The 15,661-nt window shown below is 41.4% G+C and overlaps 1 protein-coding gene across 19 annotated transcripts in view; it reads left to right on the forward strand.

Moving 5' to 3' along the window:
- Nucleotides 1-15,661, forward strand: part of CLOCK (clock circadian regulator) — a 1,126,282-nt gene that overhangs the window by 708,565 nt on the left and 402,056 nt on the right. For all 19 annotated transcript variants that reach the window (XM_069200997.1, XM_069201058.1, XM_069201081.1 and 16 more), the window contains one exon: nt 4,397-4,503. In XM_069200997.1, coding sequence (XP_069057098.1) covers nt 4,397-4,503 — 107 coding nt within the window. The remainder of the gene's footprint in view (nt 1-4,396; nt 4,504-15,661) is intronic.

A 15,661-nucleotide genomic window follows, 5' to 3' on the forward strand; every position in this document is an offset into this window, starting at 1 on the left:
GATGGTCCTGGAGGTTTCCACCCTCATGGGTGTTTGGTTTCCTGCCTCCCTGCCCTGGTGCCAGCTTGTCTGGAGTCACAGAAAGCTAGTGTCAAACCCTTTGTGAGTGTGCCCAGGCCAAGCCTTTGTCGTGCGCAAGTGTATTAGGTGACAGCTCCTCCACCTCCTCAAGTCAGAGATGGCTCATCCTGCCAACACCTAATTCACTTTTCACACAAAGACCAACTGACAGTTACACTGAGTCATGAGACCCAGGATACAGGCTGCAGGTACCAAATGACTGGTACAAGAAAATGACAAATTTCTAAAAGTGCCATTTTCAGAATGGTGATTTATAATCTGACTTTACCATTAAAGAGGGATTTAAATTACAATTCTTTAGACACCCAACATGACATTCTGACCTGCTCCCAATTGAGTTATCCCTTATTAAATGTTGTAAGTTACCCTAAAGTTGTCCAATAGAATAGGTAGGCCTTGCAGTGGTAAAAAAAAACAAATGTAAACATTTTCACTACTAGCACATGTAAAACTTAAACGTACATGTCCAACTTTTTTAAATACACTGCATCCTGCCCTGGGTGACTTAAGGCCTACCCTGGGGGTGACTTATATGTATAAATAAGAAAGGTTTAAGCCTGGCAAAATGTTTATTTAGCCTGGTCAAAATGGCAGTTTGAAACTGCACACACAGGCTGCAGTGGCTCACCTGATATATGTTTAAGATGCTACTCAGGTGAGTAGCACAATCAGTGCTGTAGGCCCAGTAATAGCATTTAATTAACAGGCCCTAGGTACATGTAGTACCACTGTACGAGGAACTTTTAAGTAGATAAAGTGTGCCAATTAGATGTAGGACAATTGTACCATGTTTAGAAGGGCCAGCCCATGCACTTTAGCACTGGTTAGCAGTTGTAAAGTGTGCAGGGTCCTAAGGCCAACAGAAATGTAGATCAGCAAAAATGGAGGAGTAAGGCAGAAAGTTTGGGGGAAGACCACCCTGAGGCTGTTAGGTCTAACACCTAGACACTAGAGCTAGGGTCCACTCCCCACCTGAAGATGATCCTGACTGATAGGACATTAAACCTGGAAAAGGCGTCTCCCCAGCCTTGAGGGACTCTAAAGTCTCCTCCTGAGGCTGGAATGGCCACAGGAAATGCTGTCCTTTTTTATCAGGTTCCAGTAAGCCACCAGCCAAAAAACTTTCTGAAAAGAGAGTTGGCTATGCTCTTTCAGTTTCCTTTAGAATAGAAGGAAACTCAGTTCTGAGAAACAAATGGTGGGTCATTGATGGCATGTCACATACATCTCTCCACTTGAATGAACGCGATGAGATAAACCAAGATCAGAAACCACAAAGAGGCTGGGAGAAAAAAATGTTTATGCCCTTTGGTGGATTGAGCAAAGCCTTGGAACAATCCAGTCTGGCCTTTACAGTGGACCAGGCCTCAGTATCTGGAAGGTAGGGGCTTATTCCTCTTTAGGGTGCAAAGGCTGCCCACGACCCTTAATGCTTTCTCCATCCCTAATACAGTCACTGCTGACAGGAGTATGTAATAGGCAGTGAGAATACTATACCCTTCTTCCACTTCCACCAAACTCCTAACACTGCTGCTCCTGATTATGCAAGACAAAGAATGTGGCTGGGACAGACTGAGCAAAACCTTCCAACTCCATGAAAACTAAACTTAACCCAAAACCGAGAGGGGCTCTGGAATTCACATCTGTATCTGACAGCCAGGGATAAATACTATTCGGAACTCTAGATTCGTGTTTCCTGGATTCCCCACTGACTGGTGTCCGTGCTCCTTGATGAAGTGTGGTAGCGAAGATATCTGCGTTCCAGGGCCAGTGTCTTTGACAGCTTGCTGTGCAGCCACTTTGGGAATAAAACCTATAGGTAGGCCCTCCAGAGAGCTGAAGACTGCTAGGAGAAGGAGCAAGTGGCTACTGATTACAGAGGAGTGATGCAGTGCATTCGCAGATGAGTGCTTTACTTGGGAGATCATCAGCCCAGCTGCCTGGTGACTTCGAGCTGTTATTGGAACTTTTGACCTTGACCTTGCTGGAAGTGTTCGTGTGTCTTGAGGGAAGAGGCCACATTTTATGACAGAAGAAGGGAGCACCGCTGTGACAGGTAGGACAAGGATATATCATCATGCGAGGCCCAGTGGAAGATTAACTCTACGAGCAGTTATAGGGAGGCCTTTCTGTCCCATAAAGATTGTATGATCCTGGTTGTCCCCAACAGGGCTTTGAGCTTATCGGTCCTCCTCCCAGGCCTGTGTGTACTTGGTGAGGATTTTAGTAATTCTATAACGTTTCAGACCCAATAAACGATGTCCAGTCTGTCTGCGGATGCAGAGATACTTGGATGTAAGTCCTGTATGGGAGCCTTTTTGTGTCTACTTGTGAACAGCATTTAAGGATAGAAAACGTTTTTTACTTTATTGCATTGTCAAACCCTTCGGCAGTGTATAACTGATTGTGAAAAACGCTGCTTAAATCAGTCGGAAGCGGCGTATTGCCTGTGAATACCCCTCGGTTACTATCTATAGGAAAGAGGTAGTTTATTGTGAAAACCTGTAGTGAAATCCAAGTAGACAGTGGCTTATTGTGAATGAAAACCTCATGTCAAAGTCAATAGTCACGAATTGTTGATTATTAAAGGCCTATTTTATTTGGCCTGTGGTTTCTTCGTTTGTTTTTGTTTTCATGTGTAGCTTTTCCAGAAAGTGCTCTTTTTTCTGGTATACCTTAAGGTGTTTGATCGTCATCAATCCAGCTTTAGTCAAGCTCACAGCACCAAGTCAGTGTTAATCTCTGCTAAATAAAATCAGAAGTTAATCAGAGTCTGCTGGGTGGCCAATTTTAGTTTTACTAGATCTTTATGTGACTTTTGACATAGTTGTCCATATAATTCTATTACATAGGTTGGAGGCCATGGGAGTGGGCGATCAAGCACTGAATTGAATTTGTTCTGATAAAACACAAGCGGTGATGACTCCTCCCTTTACTAAAAAAAAAAAGTCTTCCTTTTGGCATCCCTTAGGTTCAGTTTTGAGCCTCACCCTGGCAGCCACTGTACAGTTGTTTGGCTTCCTATATTCTGGTTATGCTGAATATATTGTATTAATCATCAGACTTCAAGATGATTTTTTCCACATTAAAGAAAAGATTACAGGAATGTATGACCAAGATTGCGGAATGGATGATGGCGCTTAATTCTTCTTTCTGTTCCAGTCTGACCCTGGCATTACAGTGAACTCCATTGGATAACAGAGTTACTATTCCAATGTTGCAGTCGTATTTTTGATTTAAAAAAAAAAAAGTAAAAACAAAGATAAACCTTAGAGCATTGTTATTTTTAGGAGAACTTTTCATGGAATAAAAATAGAAAACATGTATGTTTTTTTTTTTTACATCGGTGAGTCTGATCTCTTGCCAAGCCCTATGCCCCCATCTTATGCAGGCATCTGACCCTGGCTGTGCAGGCCTCTAGCTTTGCACCATGGTGGTGGGGCCTAGGGCCAACAGAAGAAATCTATTCAATTCGACCTGTAAGTATGCACTAACCTCATCATAAACACAAATGCACTTCACAGAGTCACTTATTATTTATAAATATGTTGCGTTTTTGTAATAAAAACTTTTTTGGGGCAATTTTTGGACATCTGGATCCTCCATGGTTCCCTTTTTGCTGCATGGTTTTCCCACATCTCCTTTAATGGTTCCACAAAGGATTCACGGACCCTACAAAACCATTAAAAAAATCAATAATTTAATGCGCCATAAAACCCCAAAGTAATAACGCTTAGGTACAGAACTATTCTGCAGCCAGGCGCTGCAATCCACCCTCAGATGCACAGCCATCCAGTGCTGCCTATGGCCAGGCCCTGCGGCCTACTCTCCAGGGGGGTTCAGTCCCTGCTGTACAAGACCTGGCTGGAGGCTCACCCTCCACCCCATCCCCCAGGGGTGTCCAACCCCCAGTGGACATGGAATGCGCAGAGGCTCACCCGCTGCCCCACCCTTTCCAGACTTTTGGCCCACGCTTCGCAAGGTCTTTGACCATGTGCAGTGGACGTCCTTTGGTCCTTGTAGTATGCCTTGGTGTCACGGGACTGCGTGGATAGAAGCTTGATGGTGCAGCAGAACCAGAATTAGTTCTGCAGAGGATGGCCAAATCATTCAACAATCCTGCAACAAAATCTGCATTCTTTTTTACTTTCAAATCAGCTCACACTATGGGCTTGGGATTAGGGTGTGTTCTCCCTGCCATCTGTGTCCCTTTTTATTTACTTTGATAAAGATGTAGTAAAGTATAAGTGAATGCATATTAGACATGTTTATTTTTACTCCAGTAATAATTTAGTAAATGTGTGTACTTTTTTAGGGCGCCTCCAATAATAGGCTACTTGCCATTCGAAGTTCTCGGCACGTCGGGCTACGATTACTATCACGTGGATGACCTAGATAATTTGGCAAAATGTCACGAGCACTGTAAGTACTTGTTGGAATTCTCCAGTATATAATGACAGTTTTATGACATGAACAAATAGGTGCCTAGACTTCCTGGTCGTCTTATGTACGAAATGACCAGGCTGACGTTTTGTGACATTTCATCGTCATGGAAGAAGCAGAATTTCTCTACAGTATTAACATTGTTTTTCATTCGAACTGATAAGAACCAGAACTGCACTGTGTACAAAAGTCCAACAATCGAGACCCCCGTGCACGGGATTGTCATAGACACCGTTTAAATAAAGAATTATATCACAGTGGGTTCTAGCAGACACCGCCACTCTCAGTCTCTTCGACACAACCATGTAACTGTGCCTTCTATGCTCTCCCGCAGATGATCTGATTTTCCAGCACTCTTGAGAAGCTTCAAAGAACAGTGTGATGGCATTGAAAAAGATAGTTAACAAGAGATGATTCATGTATCAATTGTAAACATTCCATTTGGTAACTTTGTGAACCTGATGCAGTCGGATTTTTCACGTATCAATTCTTGGAAATTCAACAGCAATCTACTTTGTACTAAAACAGATATATACCGTTTGTTACAATAATGTTAAAGGAGGAAGAAACGTCCTACACAGAGTGCAAATCACACTTCAGAAGCAAAATACCACAAAAAATCATCATTTAATAGAAATTTGTTTGTTGTAAGTATTGTGGGCTTTTAACAACGCCCACCTCACGCCCGTCACTTTAATTCATTCATAGGCTTGCCTTTCAAAAACACTTGATGTCATTGGTAAATGCTTTACGTCTGTCCCGTCTTGGGGCGGTTTGGTAACTGCCTTGGACACTGACCCTGTTACAGGGATAATTGCATGATTGGCGACATACTTCAGAATGGGGGAACTACTTTTTTCTTTTGTCTGCGCTCCATGGCTGCCATGGAGCTCACAGCACCAACTTGATGGACGGTATTGTTTTTATATATGCACTCTGATCTCCTTAGTACATGTTAGCAGGCATAGTAACACTGTGCGCTACCTTATGATGACGCCAGGCTTCCACTAGACAAAAGTATATTCTCTCTCCAGAAAGAACATATATTGCCAGAGTTATTTTGACATTTTTACATAACATGCACTTTGTGATTTTCAAAGCACATATTCTTTGCGGCTACCATATGATGACTCCAGGCCTCCACTACACAAAAGTACGTTCTCTTGGCTACCATGGCACTCAGAGCGCAAACTTGATCAGTGGTATCGTTTTTATATCATATGCAGTCTGTTCTGCTTAGTACACGTTTTTTCCTGAAAGAACATTAACCTTCTGCACTAGCTTATAATGAGACCAAGCTTCCATTAGACACAAGTACGTTCTCGTTCCAGAAAGAACATTAATTACCAGAGTTATTTTGACATTTTTACATTATATGCACTCCTTTGATCTTCCTAGTACACGTTCTTTGAAGCAGGCATATTAATCCTGTGCACTCCCTTATGTTGACTCCAAGCTTCATGTTCACTCTCCAGAAAGAACATAAATTACCAGTTACTTTGACATTGTTACATTACATGCACTTTGCGATTAGCTGAGTACATAGTCTTTGCAGCAGGCACATTAGCCCTCTGCACTACTGTATGATGAGCCCAAGCTTCCACTAGACAAAAGTATGTTCTCTCTCTTCAGAAAGAACATTAACCCTCTGCGCTACCTTATGATGACTCCAAGCTTCGACTAGATTAAAGTGTGTTCTCTCTCCAGAAAGAACATAAATCACTAGAGTTATTTTTACATTACATGCACTTTGTGATTTGCTTGGTACACATTCTTTGCAGCAGGCACATTAACCCTCTGCGCTGCTCTGCAACGCTACCCTATGAGAGTCAAGCGCTACAATGGGGTGTTTGGTTCCCAATGGTGGTGGAGTGCAGACCCATTAGTTGTGCAGGCCACACAACTAATGACCCACCTTCCAACACATTTACAATGCCAATAGCTCTAACTCAAGTAAATGCGAGACCTACTTCATTGCAAATGCTTGTTTATTAAGGGATCCATTTGTGCCTGCCATAGTCATGTTAGAATAGCATTTCCCATGAAGACCAGATGTGTTGGTGATACAGAATGTAGTTCAGAAATGCAAAAGGACAAATTCACAGCCAAATTAAGTTTAAGTTCTTCCTTGAAAGTGAGACATTAAAACAAACATTGGCAAAGTGAATAGGTCGTGCTTTTAAAATGCAAGTGCTGTTGTATTGGTTTTGCCTATGCTTTTTACTTTACTGTTCAAAAATGGGTATTGGCCGTGTAGGAATGGTTAAACTGAATAAAGAAAAAGCTAAAATGGCTGCTGGTGCTTTGCAATGCATATGAGTGCGCAACAGCCATGTTGCCAAGTCCAGCATGGCTGCCACGCACTTGCACGTGTCTTGACACACTGGTGGTGATTTTTGCCTTTTTTTTATTTTACCATTCCAACATGGCTAACAGACATTTAAGAAACCCTAAAATAAAAGTACAGTATAAATGTGTGAGGGAGGGTAAAAATAGAAAACATGAGGCTGAGTAGTACGTAGCAGCTGCCTCACCCTCGTTCAGTGAAATAATTATAACTATAAAATAATATAAAAAATAAAGAAAAGAAAAAATAAAGTGGGAGTTGCCTGGGAATGTGTAAGGAAGCATGGGGGAGCATAAAGCATTAGTAACATGGACTGTTGTGTGGAGAGGAAGACGGAAGAGTGGGAGACAATGAAAGGTGAGACTTCAGCAAATGAGTGTGGGGCCCTCACATAAAGAAAATCACTGGAAAAACCAGTAGGCTTTAATCTGCTTGTGCATTCTAGCACATATGTTGTTTCTAAGTATCATAGCCAAACCTGTTGGCTTTGCCTATGTGTGTTTATATAGCGGTTCATACTGCAAATCTGTCATTTTATGTGCTGTAACAAGTGTTACTTCTAGTAAATGTAATGGAACATAGTTTGCAACTGCGAAGGAATGGAAGTCTGGGATAGTCTTGCCAGATTTTAAAGCTGTGATCTTCAGCCAGTATCAAAAATAAGAAGTGAACATTTATCTCACTGAGCCGTGTAGCAAACATTTAGCCATTTTAGTATATTTCTGTATGTCTGTCTCAACGTACTAGACAATGCCGTAACAATCAAATCTTTGCATTATTTGCCTTGGAACACCATACGATCAATAGAGTTGTAAAAGAGGGTTTGCATTCTGACTTACTAAATAAAGTACAATTTTATTGGTTCCAGGAATAGAAGTATTGGATTGATCTAAAAACAATTGAGAATGCACATGATGTAACATAATGTACATATTACATTAATAATGTATAGTGTTTAATACTTTCCGAAGCAGTAAACTGTAATTCATCATCAATTATTACCTATGAAGTATATAAAAAATATATTGAGTCTTAGTTCAAGACCACTTAATTTCCTTTAGAAACAATGTATCCCCGTGTTTTATTAAAATATGCACGAGGTGCTAGGTCGGTTAATGTGCTCGCATTAACATAGCTGTGTATATCAGCTATGTAAAGTTGAATTGAAAGGCACTACTCGCCAGGAGCGGCTCACTGCAAGGTGAGGGGGCAGCGCGTGGGAGAGTGGGCTGGAGGGGGGTAATTAAATTTTTTTATTTTTTTTTAAATGTACCTCCTCCGCCGCTTCTCTGTCCCTCATCTACTGCAGGCACCAGCTCCCAGCCTGCCCTGTGGCCAATCCTGACGCTGCTCAAAGCGGCATCAGGATTGGCTGGGAGTGCCCAGCCAGGGCGCTCCCAAGCAGACTGGGAACCTGTGCAGGCTCTCTCCAGCCCAACAACCGTGTTGACCACTCCCCCTCACTAATCGTCACCCTCAATGCCCCGCCCCTTTTACCAAACAACGATAATAAACATAATAGTTTATTATCGTTGTTTGGTAAACGTTTTGCAGCTGTCGCTGCTGGCGTAGGGGGCGATGCTCCTCTTCCCCCCCCTGGAGGACCAGCCCCTGCTACTCGCTCACAATTTGCAAATGCTTGTTTTAGTAGTAACCTTCTCACTCCAACTTGCTCCTTTACACTACTTAATGAAAATAAAGCATCAAGGCACTATACTTGGAAGAGGAAACGTGAGCCGACTCGTCCCTTTTTATGAAGCTAATAACTAAAAAACAGCACAACAAATTCAATATCAATGTCTCAAGCATAAGCAATATTTCAACCGTCTGTTTATTATTCAGAAATATTATGCTGAATACTCTCAAAGATGTATCTGCTGCAGCTGTAGTCACAGCCTTTTCAATTAATTCCTTTCTTCAGCGGGGATACCTATTTAATAATTACATTTACACATACACACTGGGGTGCAGTTGTAAAGTAAACACCTTATAAATGCAAATATTCTTGCTGGGTGTTCAAAGATGTGAGTGAGAGGGAACCGTGGAATCAAATAAAAATGTACCTTGACGACAGTAAACTCCCTGCAGTGAACAATAAAAAGAATATTTACTAGTTTGCGATTAATGCCTTTCAGTTCACCTTATCAGGGCTGAGATACACATCTGTGTTAAGGTGAGCACTTTAACCTTTATGTACCTATATTATGTATTTTAGATTGTAAAGGGGAAATACCAGGCTGTTGCCTTGTCTGATACCATAACTCTCTTCAGAGGTCAGACTTGCTTGGTGAACCAGAAATTCTTTGTAATACTTTAAGAATTTTCCTTTATAAATGCGAATAAGAACTGTATTTCTGGTCTGTTTATCACAGAAATAGTGCTGAAATTACGTATGCACATTTTTAAAGATTTTCTTCAGGGGGCGTGTTCCCCCTTCCCCGTCCTTTTAAAGGGGCAGGAGAGTTGCAAGCATTCGTCAACCAGTTCAAGATACCCTCCTCCATACTGTCAAGATCGGCCTTAGTATCAGGCAAGGAATTAACGATTAACCAAGGAGCTGCAAAAAGAGTCGATCTTGACACAAGCCCAGTTTCTAGAGTGTTTAGCAGCTATAGGTTGAAGCTTCGGGAAAGTCACAACCATGAGAAGAATTTAGATTAAAAAATGGTCTGACCATATACAAGGCAAAACATCTGTGGAGGAGACTGAAAGGCTAGTAGTCCAAACTTGGTCAAGAGTGTGGCCCATGTGGTGAGTAGTTGAGGAAACATGTTGGGTCAGATATAAACTGCAAAGCACATCTGTAAAATCAAGAGACAGTGGACCTCCAGTGGCTTACTTTGCCCAATAATTTAAATCACCTAAAATAAAAATTCTTGCAAATTCGATTACTAATGTAGAGAGCTGTTCCACCGAGGCCTGGTGAAAATGCGGCATATGACCCAGAGGCCTATAGACTAGGATACAAAAGATGAGAAGTAGGCAAGTCAAGTTTAATTATAATAATATTAGTCATTGGGAGATCAAGAGAGGCTAGTCTAGAACACTTTAATTGCTTCTTTTTGACTGAAGCAGGGCAATTCATGAGAAGAATGTAATAATTAACGGGGAGATGAGTCTGCTGTTAACCAGATATTCATTAAAAATAAGACATCGGTACTCTTGGAGTCCAATAGATAAAAGATTTCAAGTTTGTTTGACCATGAACCTGATATTCAAGTAAAAGATTTGAAGCTGATTGAAGGTGGGCAGATCACCAACAAAGTCACTCAAAGGGGAAGTAACTAAAATTTCCCTTGGGCTAACCATACTGGGTTTATTTAATAGCTCTAAATTTGATAGGAGTGAAATAGTGGCGTGGTCCAGTTGGTGAGCTGTAGAGGATAGCTGCCCCAGTTCATTAGAAGTGTAGGTGCAATGTTGGACAGCATAACTGGCTGTGGACGGGTGCAGACCGGCTTACCTTAGGCGCACGTCCACGCTGCTAGTGGCATTAAGAGAAAGAGGAGCTCTAACCGACTCCTCCTCCCACCAGCTGAGTGGTTACCCCCAGCCGGTCAGCAAGGAGAGAATTGTGTCTTCCTGAAAACAAAACAAGGAGACAAAGCGGCGTGTTTCCTAACAGATAAAACACTTAAAATATTGCTAAAAACAAAATGTGCAAACAGAGCGGTGAGCCTCTAGCTAAGCATAGGGTGTGAGTGCAAGCTCTCCGGAAATTAGCCCCATTTTAGTTAGCTGCACGTCCGCGCTGCTAGTGGCATAAGGAGGAAGAGGAGGTCTAAATGACTCTTCCTCCCACCAGCTGAGTGGTTACTCCAGCCAATCAGCAGTGAGAGGAGCGCATCTTCCTGCAAACAAAACTAGCCCAGAAATATAAAACACTTAACATGTTGCTAAAAACAAAATGTGTAACACAGTGGTGAGCCTCTAGCTAAGCATACTGTGTAAGTGCGAGCTCTCTGGAAATCAGCCCATTTTAGCTTACCCAAAAAAATATTTTAATAGGATTAAGGCAAATCGGACCATTTTACTTGGTGATGTGCAAAGGATAAATATTTTTTCTTGAACCCGATTTTCACAAATTATTGTTAATACACTATATAGTTTTTTTATCAGTAAAGCTACAAGTTAGTGGGCAGGGTATGGGCATGTATTTGATATTTACTGTCTGTAAATGACGGTGTGCTACCACAGCATGCTTTAGTGATAAATCTATTGAAAGTGAGTGTTTAAACATAAGTAGCACTCCTGCCCTGATGGCAGTGCTATTAGTAAACTAAAAGGCATGCCATGGAACATGTGTCCCTATATGTGGCCTAAATTCTTTTTATGTATGGAGCAAATGTTTATTCAATTAAATCAAACAAAATAGTTTTTTGTACAGCTGAGATGCTGAGCACATTTATTTGAAGGTGCGTTTATATGTGAGAACGATGGGAATGGCGACTGTAAACTAAAATATTTGCATAGAATCACACAATCTGAGACTCATTTACAGGTCAAGTACATTACTGTTAGGTTAAGTAGATTATTGAAGTTACTCAACCTGCAGGTATAGCAAAAATGTTATGATTTTTTTAGGCTTGCCCTAGTTCTCTAGGTTACTTCTATAAACCCTGCCCCCCTTATCTGTCAATACATAATGAGCTGCCAACTAAGCTCCACGTCAGTGGCCCAAGAAGACAGTCAAATACACCTTCCGATTCTCAAGTTCCACAATCCACTGGACAGGTACTTAACCCTTCTTTCCGTGTAGCAGACCAGATTGCAGGTACCAGTAACTAGTTGTTTTGCAGTCTTAACCTATATAGACTAACTTTTCTATGCTAACAAATCGCCTCGTCTCACTGATAATGGGGAGGGGAATGGCGCTCCTTTGACAAAGGGTTACTGTTCTCAGGCTGTGTGTACTAATCGCCCTTTCTCCTTGTAGAGTTGGAATATTACAAGTCTTAAAGGCAAGAGTATCGATCTGGCTTGGCTTAATTTTTTTTGCCAAATATGATTTTATTACTTTACTGGAAACTTGTACTAAAATCCCTATTTCTTGTGCTGACTTTTCTTGTTATTCTTATCCTGAAATTCCTTCATCACGTGACAGAGGTAAGGGTGGCCTTTCCGTATGGGTTCAACTGAACCCTAAAATGGAGGTGTCGGTTTTAGCTAGGGGAAGTCCTGCCTTCCAACCCCTGCTTATTGAAGATAATTAGAATCTTTCTTTTGGATTTTTATAAACTTTTATATTAATGATTTTCCGAACCCTGTATGTGTTTATTTTACAGTTATTTTCTTTTTTAACCCACTTGAAGTCTCTAGGGGCAGTGTTCCAGTCCCATCTTAGTGATCATCTCTGTGGGGATTTTAACGCCCAATTATTGTTAGACTTCGAGAAGCAATGACTTGGGGCTTTGTAACCCTTAATGAGATATCATATAATAGAGGGAAGCAGTTGGGTTATCATATAGTCGTACATGATCTTGTATATATAGTTCACTTGTGGGTGGTGGACCTCCTTTGGCTTCCTTTAAAGGGTGCGGGTGGGTCTGTTATTGACTACATATTTGTAACTAGGAATTTTCTAGTGCTGTTCTCACAGGTTCGAGTATTGGAGACAAAGTGAGGGGTGGGGTCATAATCCTCTAATTCCAGTAGGCAACTTCCCAGTGCCTAGGGCAATAAGGCAAAAACCCACGCTGTAAACATACCTATAACCCAGTACTCCAAAGATTTGCTTGGTTCTTGAAGTTACCTAACACTGCCCTTGGCCTTCTCTTAAAGAAGCAACAGCATACTTTCCTGGGCTGTTTGGCAAATGTGAATGGGAATGTTATGTTAGTCCGTTATGAACATCTGTGCTCAGGAGTGCTCTCGTTGGTTTGATAGGCATTGTTCAGCTGCTAATCATTGGTTAAAGAAGGCACTTTTAGCAACACCTAAGGATCCCTGTGAGGTTTGTGTGACTAGGAAGCCTTATCAAAGCACTCTGAAGTTCAGGAAAGAGGCTTTGAACATAAGGGATTGGGAATATCTAGAATCCGCAGCACTGAGGAACAATAGTAAAGTGTTTTGGGATATGGTCAGTAGGGTAAGGCAAAGGGATGTCCAGCCGAATCCCTCCTGTTTTTAATGTATCAGGCTCGGAATGGTTCAAGCATTTTAGTTCTATTTGTCATCTAGTTAAAGAGAAGAGCTTTGAGGATCTTCTTCAGACAAAACTGTGAAACTGCCCCTCTTTGTCCATTACATTATTGGAAGTGGCATAAGCCATACGGCAAAGCCCTGGTGGTAAAGCCACAAGGCCAGATGGGGGTGCCAGTGAACATCATCAAACGTCATCTCGATTTGTGAGGACCCTTTTTCACAAAAGTATTTAACAACTCATTGTGAAATAAGATCCTGTGTTCTTGTGCCTTTTCCATTATAGTTCTATTTTTTTTAAAAAAAGGTAATCATAAAATTGCCCAAAATGTTATCAACCGATTTCTTTAATCAACAGTACTGTCAGGATTTTCAGAAGGAAAGGCAGCCGATGGTATACTTGTCAACCAGCAGATGCAATTTTAGCAGTGTTCAACCCTATCCAGCCACAAACGGAAACCAAATTTCTGGGGACACGAAGTTATTTTGATTTGCCCGAAGTTTTAAGCGTTTAAAAACTGAACCTAGCCTTTATGGACTTATTTACAGCATTTGACTATGTAAATAGAACTAAGGTGTGGTTGATGCTGTTGGATTTGGAGGGGTTGAGTCTGCCTTGGTGAATTCTTTGCACATCCTCCACTACCAGCTAGCCTCCAATGTGCGGTATAGCCCAGCAGGGAGGTTTGTCAGACACTTTCCCTTTAGCTAGATGGGTTCTTCAAGGATGCAATCTGGCACCTTCATTGCTTATTATTTATATTAATAATCTGAGCCCTTATTTGGCCAATGTTACTAGTGATGGCCCAAGAATAGCTAACGTTTGTCCCTGCATTATTATACGCAGATGACCCTGTCCTTGTGGCCCGGACCCCGAGAGCACTTCGAATACTGGTACACTCGTTAGTGACTCTTGTAGCTTCATTTGATCAGCAGTTGTGGGAAATCCCATATTATGGTTCGGCCCTGGAAGGAAAAAGGCTTCAACACTGTCAATCAGTAGCCAATATCTGAGTAGATTGAACTCCTCTTATTTTGGTGTGGTCTGATTCAGCAGACTCCTGGCAGCTGGAGGTTAACATCTCGCGTCTGAAGTTGAGCAGGTCGGCAGGAGCGATATTTAAACTTCCTCAGACCATTTTCCAGCTAATTGAACTCCATTTTTAATTCAATAATAATTAATAATATGTTGTTACTCACTGTTAGTGTACTTAAAAAAAACTGACAGAAACCAAAGCGTGGAGCCCCAGCTGACACCCCTAAGGCCAGGGATCGCAAAGAGCAAGACAGGGGTCGCAACCCTGACGAACGCTAAATGCGTCCATGATGCAGCCCTGATCTCTGGTTTAGTGTTTGTTCTGTTCTTAAAGCAGCAGTAAAATGTAGTAAATCTACGGAGGGCTGAGTCACGGGTTCAAATGTTGTTTTATGTATGCTCGAAGTGTGTTTTTTACTTTATATATTCACATTGATCTTATTATTTTATTAATACTTTATTCTAGGCTCATTCAGCACATTTATTTGTATGTGTTTCTGCAGATTTAAGACTCTGTTTTATTAATGTATTTTTTTCTGCCAGAATGAATGCACTTTAATCCGTACTCTTCAGTGTCAATTACGTAGATTTTATTCTAGTGGCTTTTTGTATTTTAAGTTTGTGATCTTTTAGTACTATGCACGTAGACTGTACGTTTGTGGAATCAGTAATATGGGCTATGGGTATAGGATTGTTGGGAGGAAGGGCCTTTTTTGGGAATTTGGTTGGCACAGCAGGCACCTTTTAAATATTTAGGATGCCGTGGATATTGTTTTTATGTTGTTATTGTTCAAAATATACTGTATTTCTTTATTGATTTCTTAAAATCAAATAAATATTAATTCAATTGACAGGGTTCCAGGTGTGTGGTGTCATTCTACATCAGCTGCATGTGATGGGACTGGATGACCACACCTGTGTGGGTTTCACCAGTGCTAGGAAAAGTAGTGTGATGATGAAACCCATTGTTTTAAGCTTAGATCATCCGTTCTATCGCCTTTGCCGTTTCTACAAAAGACACCCTGAAAAGGCATTTATGCTCATTCTAATCGAGCTATTCCCGCCTTCACAGCCCTCTGTGGAGGTGTTCTGATTGCAGACATCTGCCAGGTAGCTACATTGGCATCCTCGCAGTCTTTTGCAGTGCACCACTGTCTCACATGGCAGGCACACAATGAAAGGTACTTTGCACTACTTATATTACAAGACTTTCTTGGTTAACCTGCACTACTCAATCCCATTCCCCAGGGAGGTATTGTTTCCTGACTCATTCATAAAGTGAGCAATCTGCAGTAAGATGTACCTACCAGAAAAAAAACTACTTACTTCTTCATAATATTTCTGGTGGATACGTAATCTCCTGATAGATTCCTCAACAAGCTTCCTCCTACCCACGGAAATATTTGCTGTGTTTAATTAGATTCCAAGTTATGCAGTACATTATATGCTGGATTTATGGCTGATGTTGCACTCTCAGTTCTTTGCTGCATGCGTCAATGGTGTTTGGAAAAAGTATTGGGAACTTGCATCTGCACACCAGTTGGCGCTTAATATACTGCTAGCAAGGTCATAGGTGGAGTTGCAGCTATAGCCGCACGGCACTGCACGGCTGT

This window comes from Pleurodeles waltl, chromosome 1_2 (genome assembly GCF_031143425.1).
Source record: "Pleurodeles waltl isolate 20211129_DDA chromosome 1_2, aPleWal1.hap1.20221129, whole genome shotgun sequence".
Lineage (NCBI taxonomy): Eukaryota > Metazoa > Chordata > Amphibia > Caudata > Salamandridae > Pleurodeles > Pleurodeles waltl.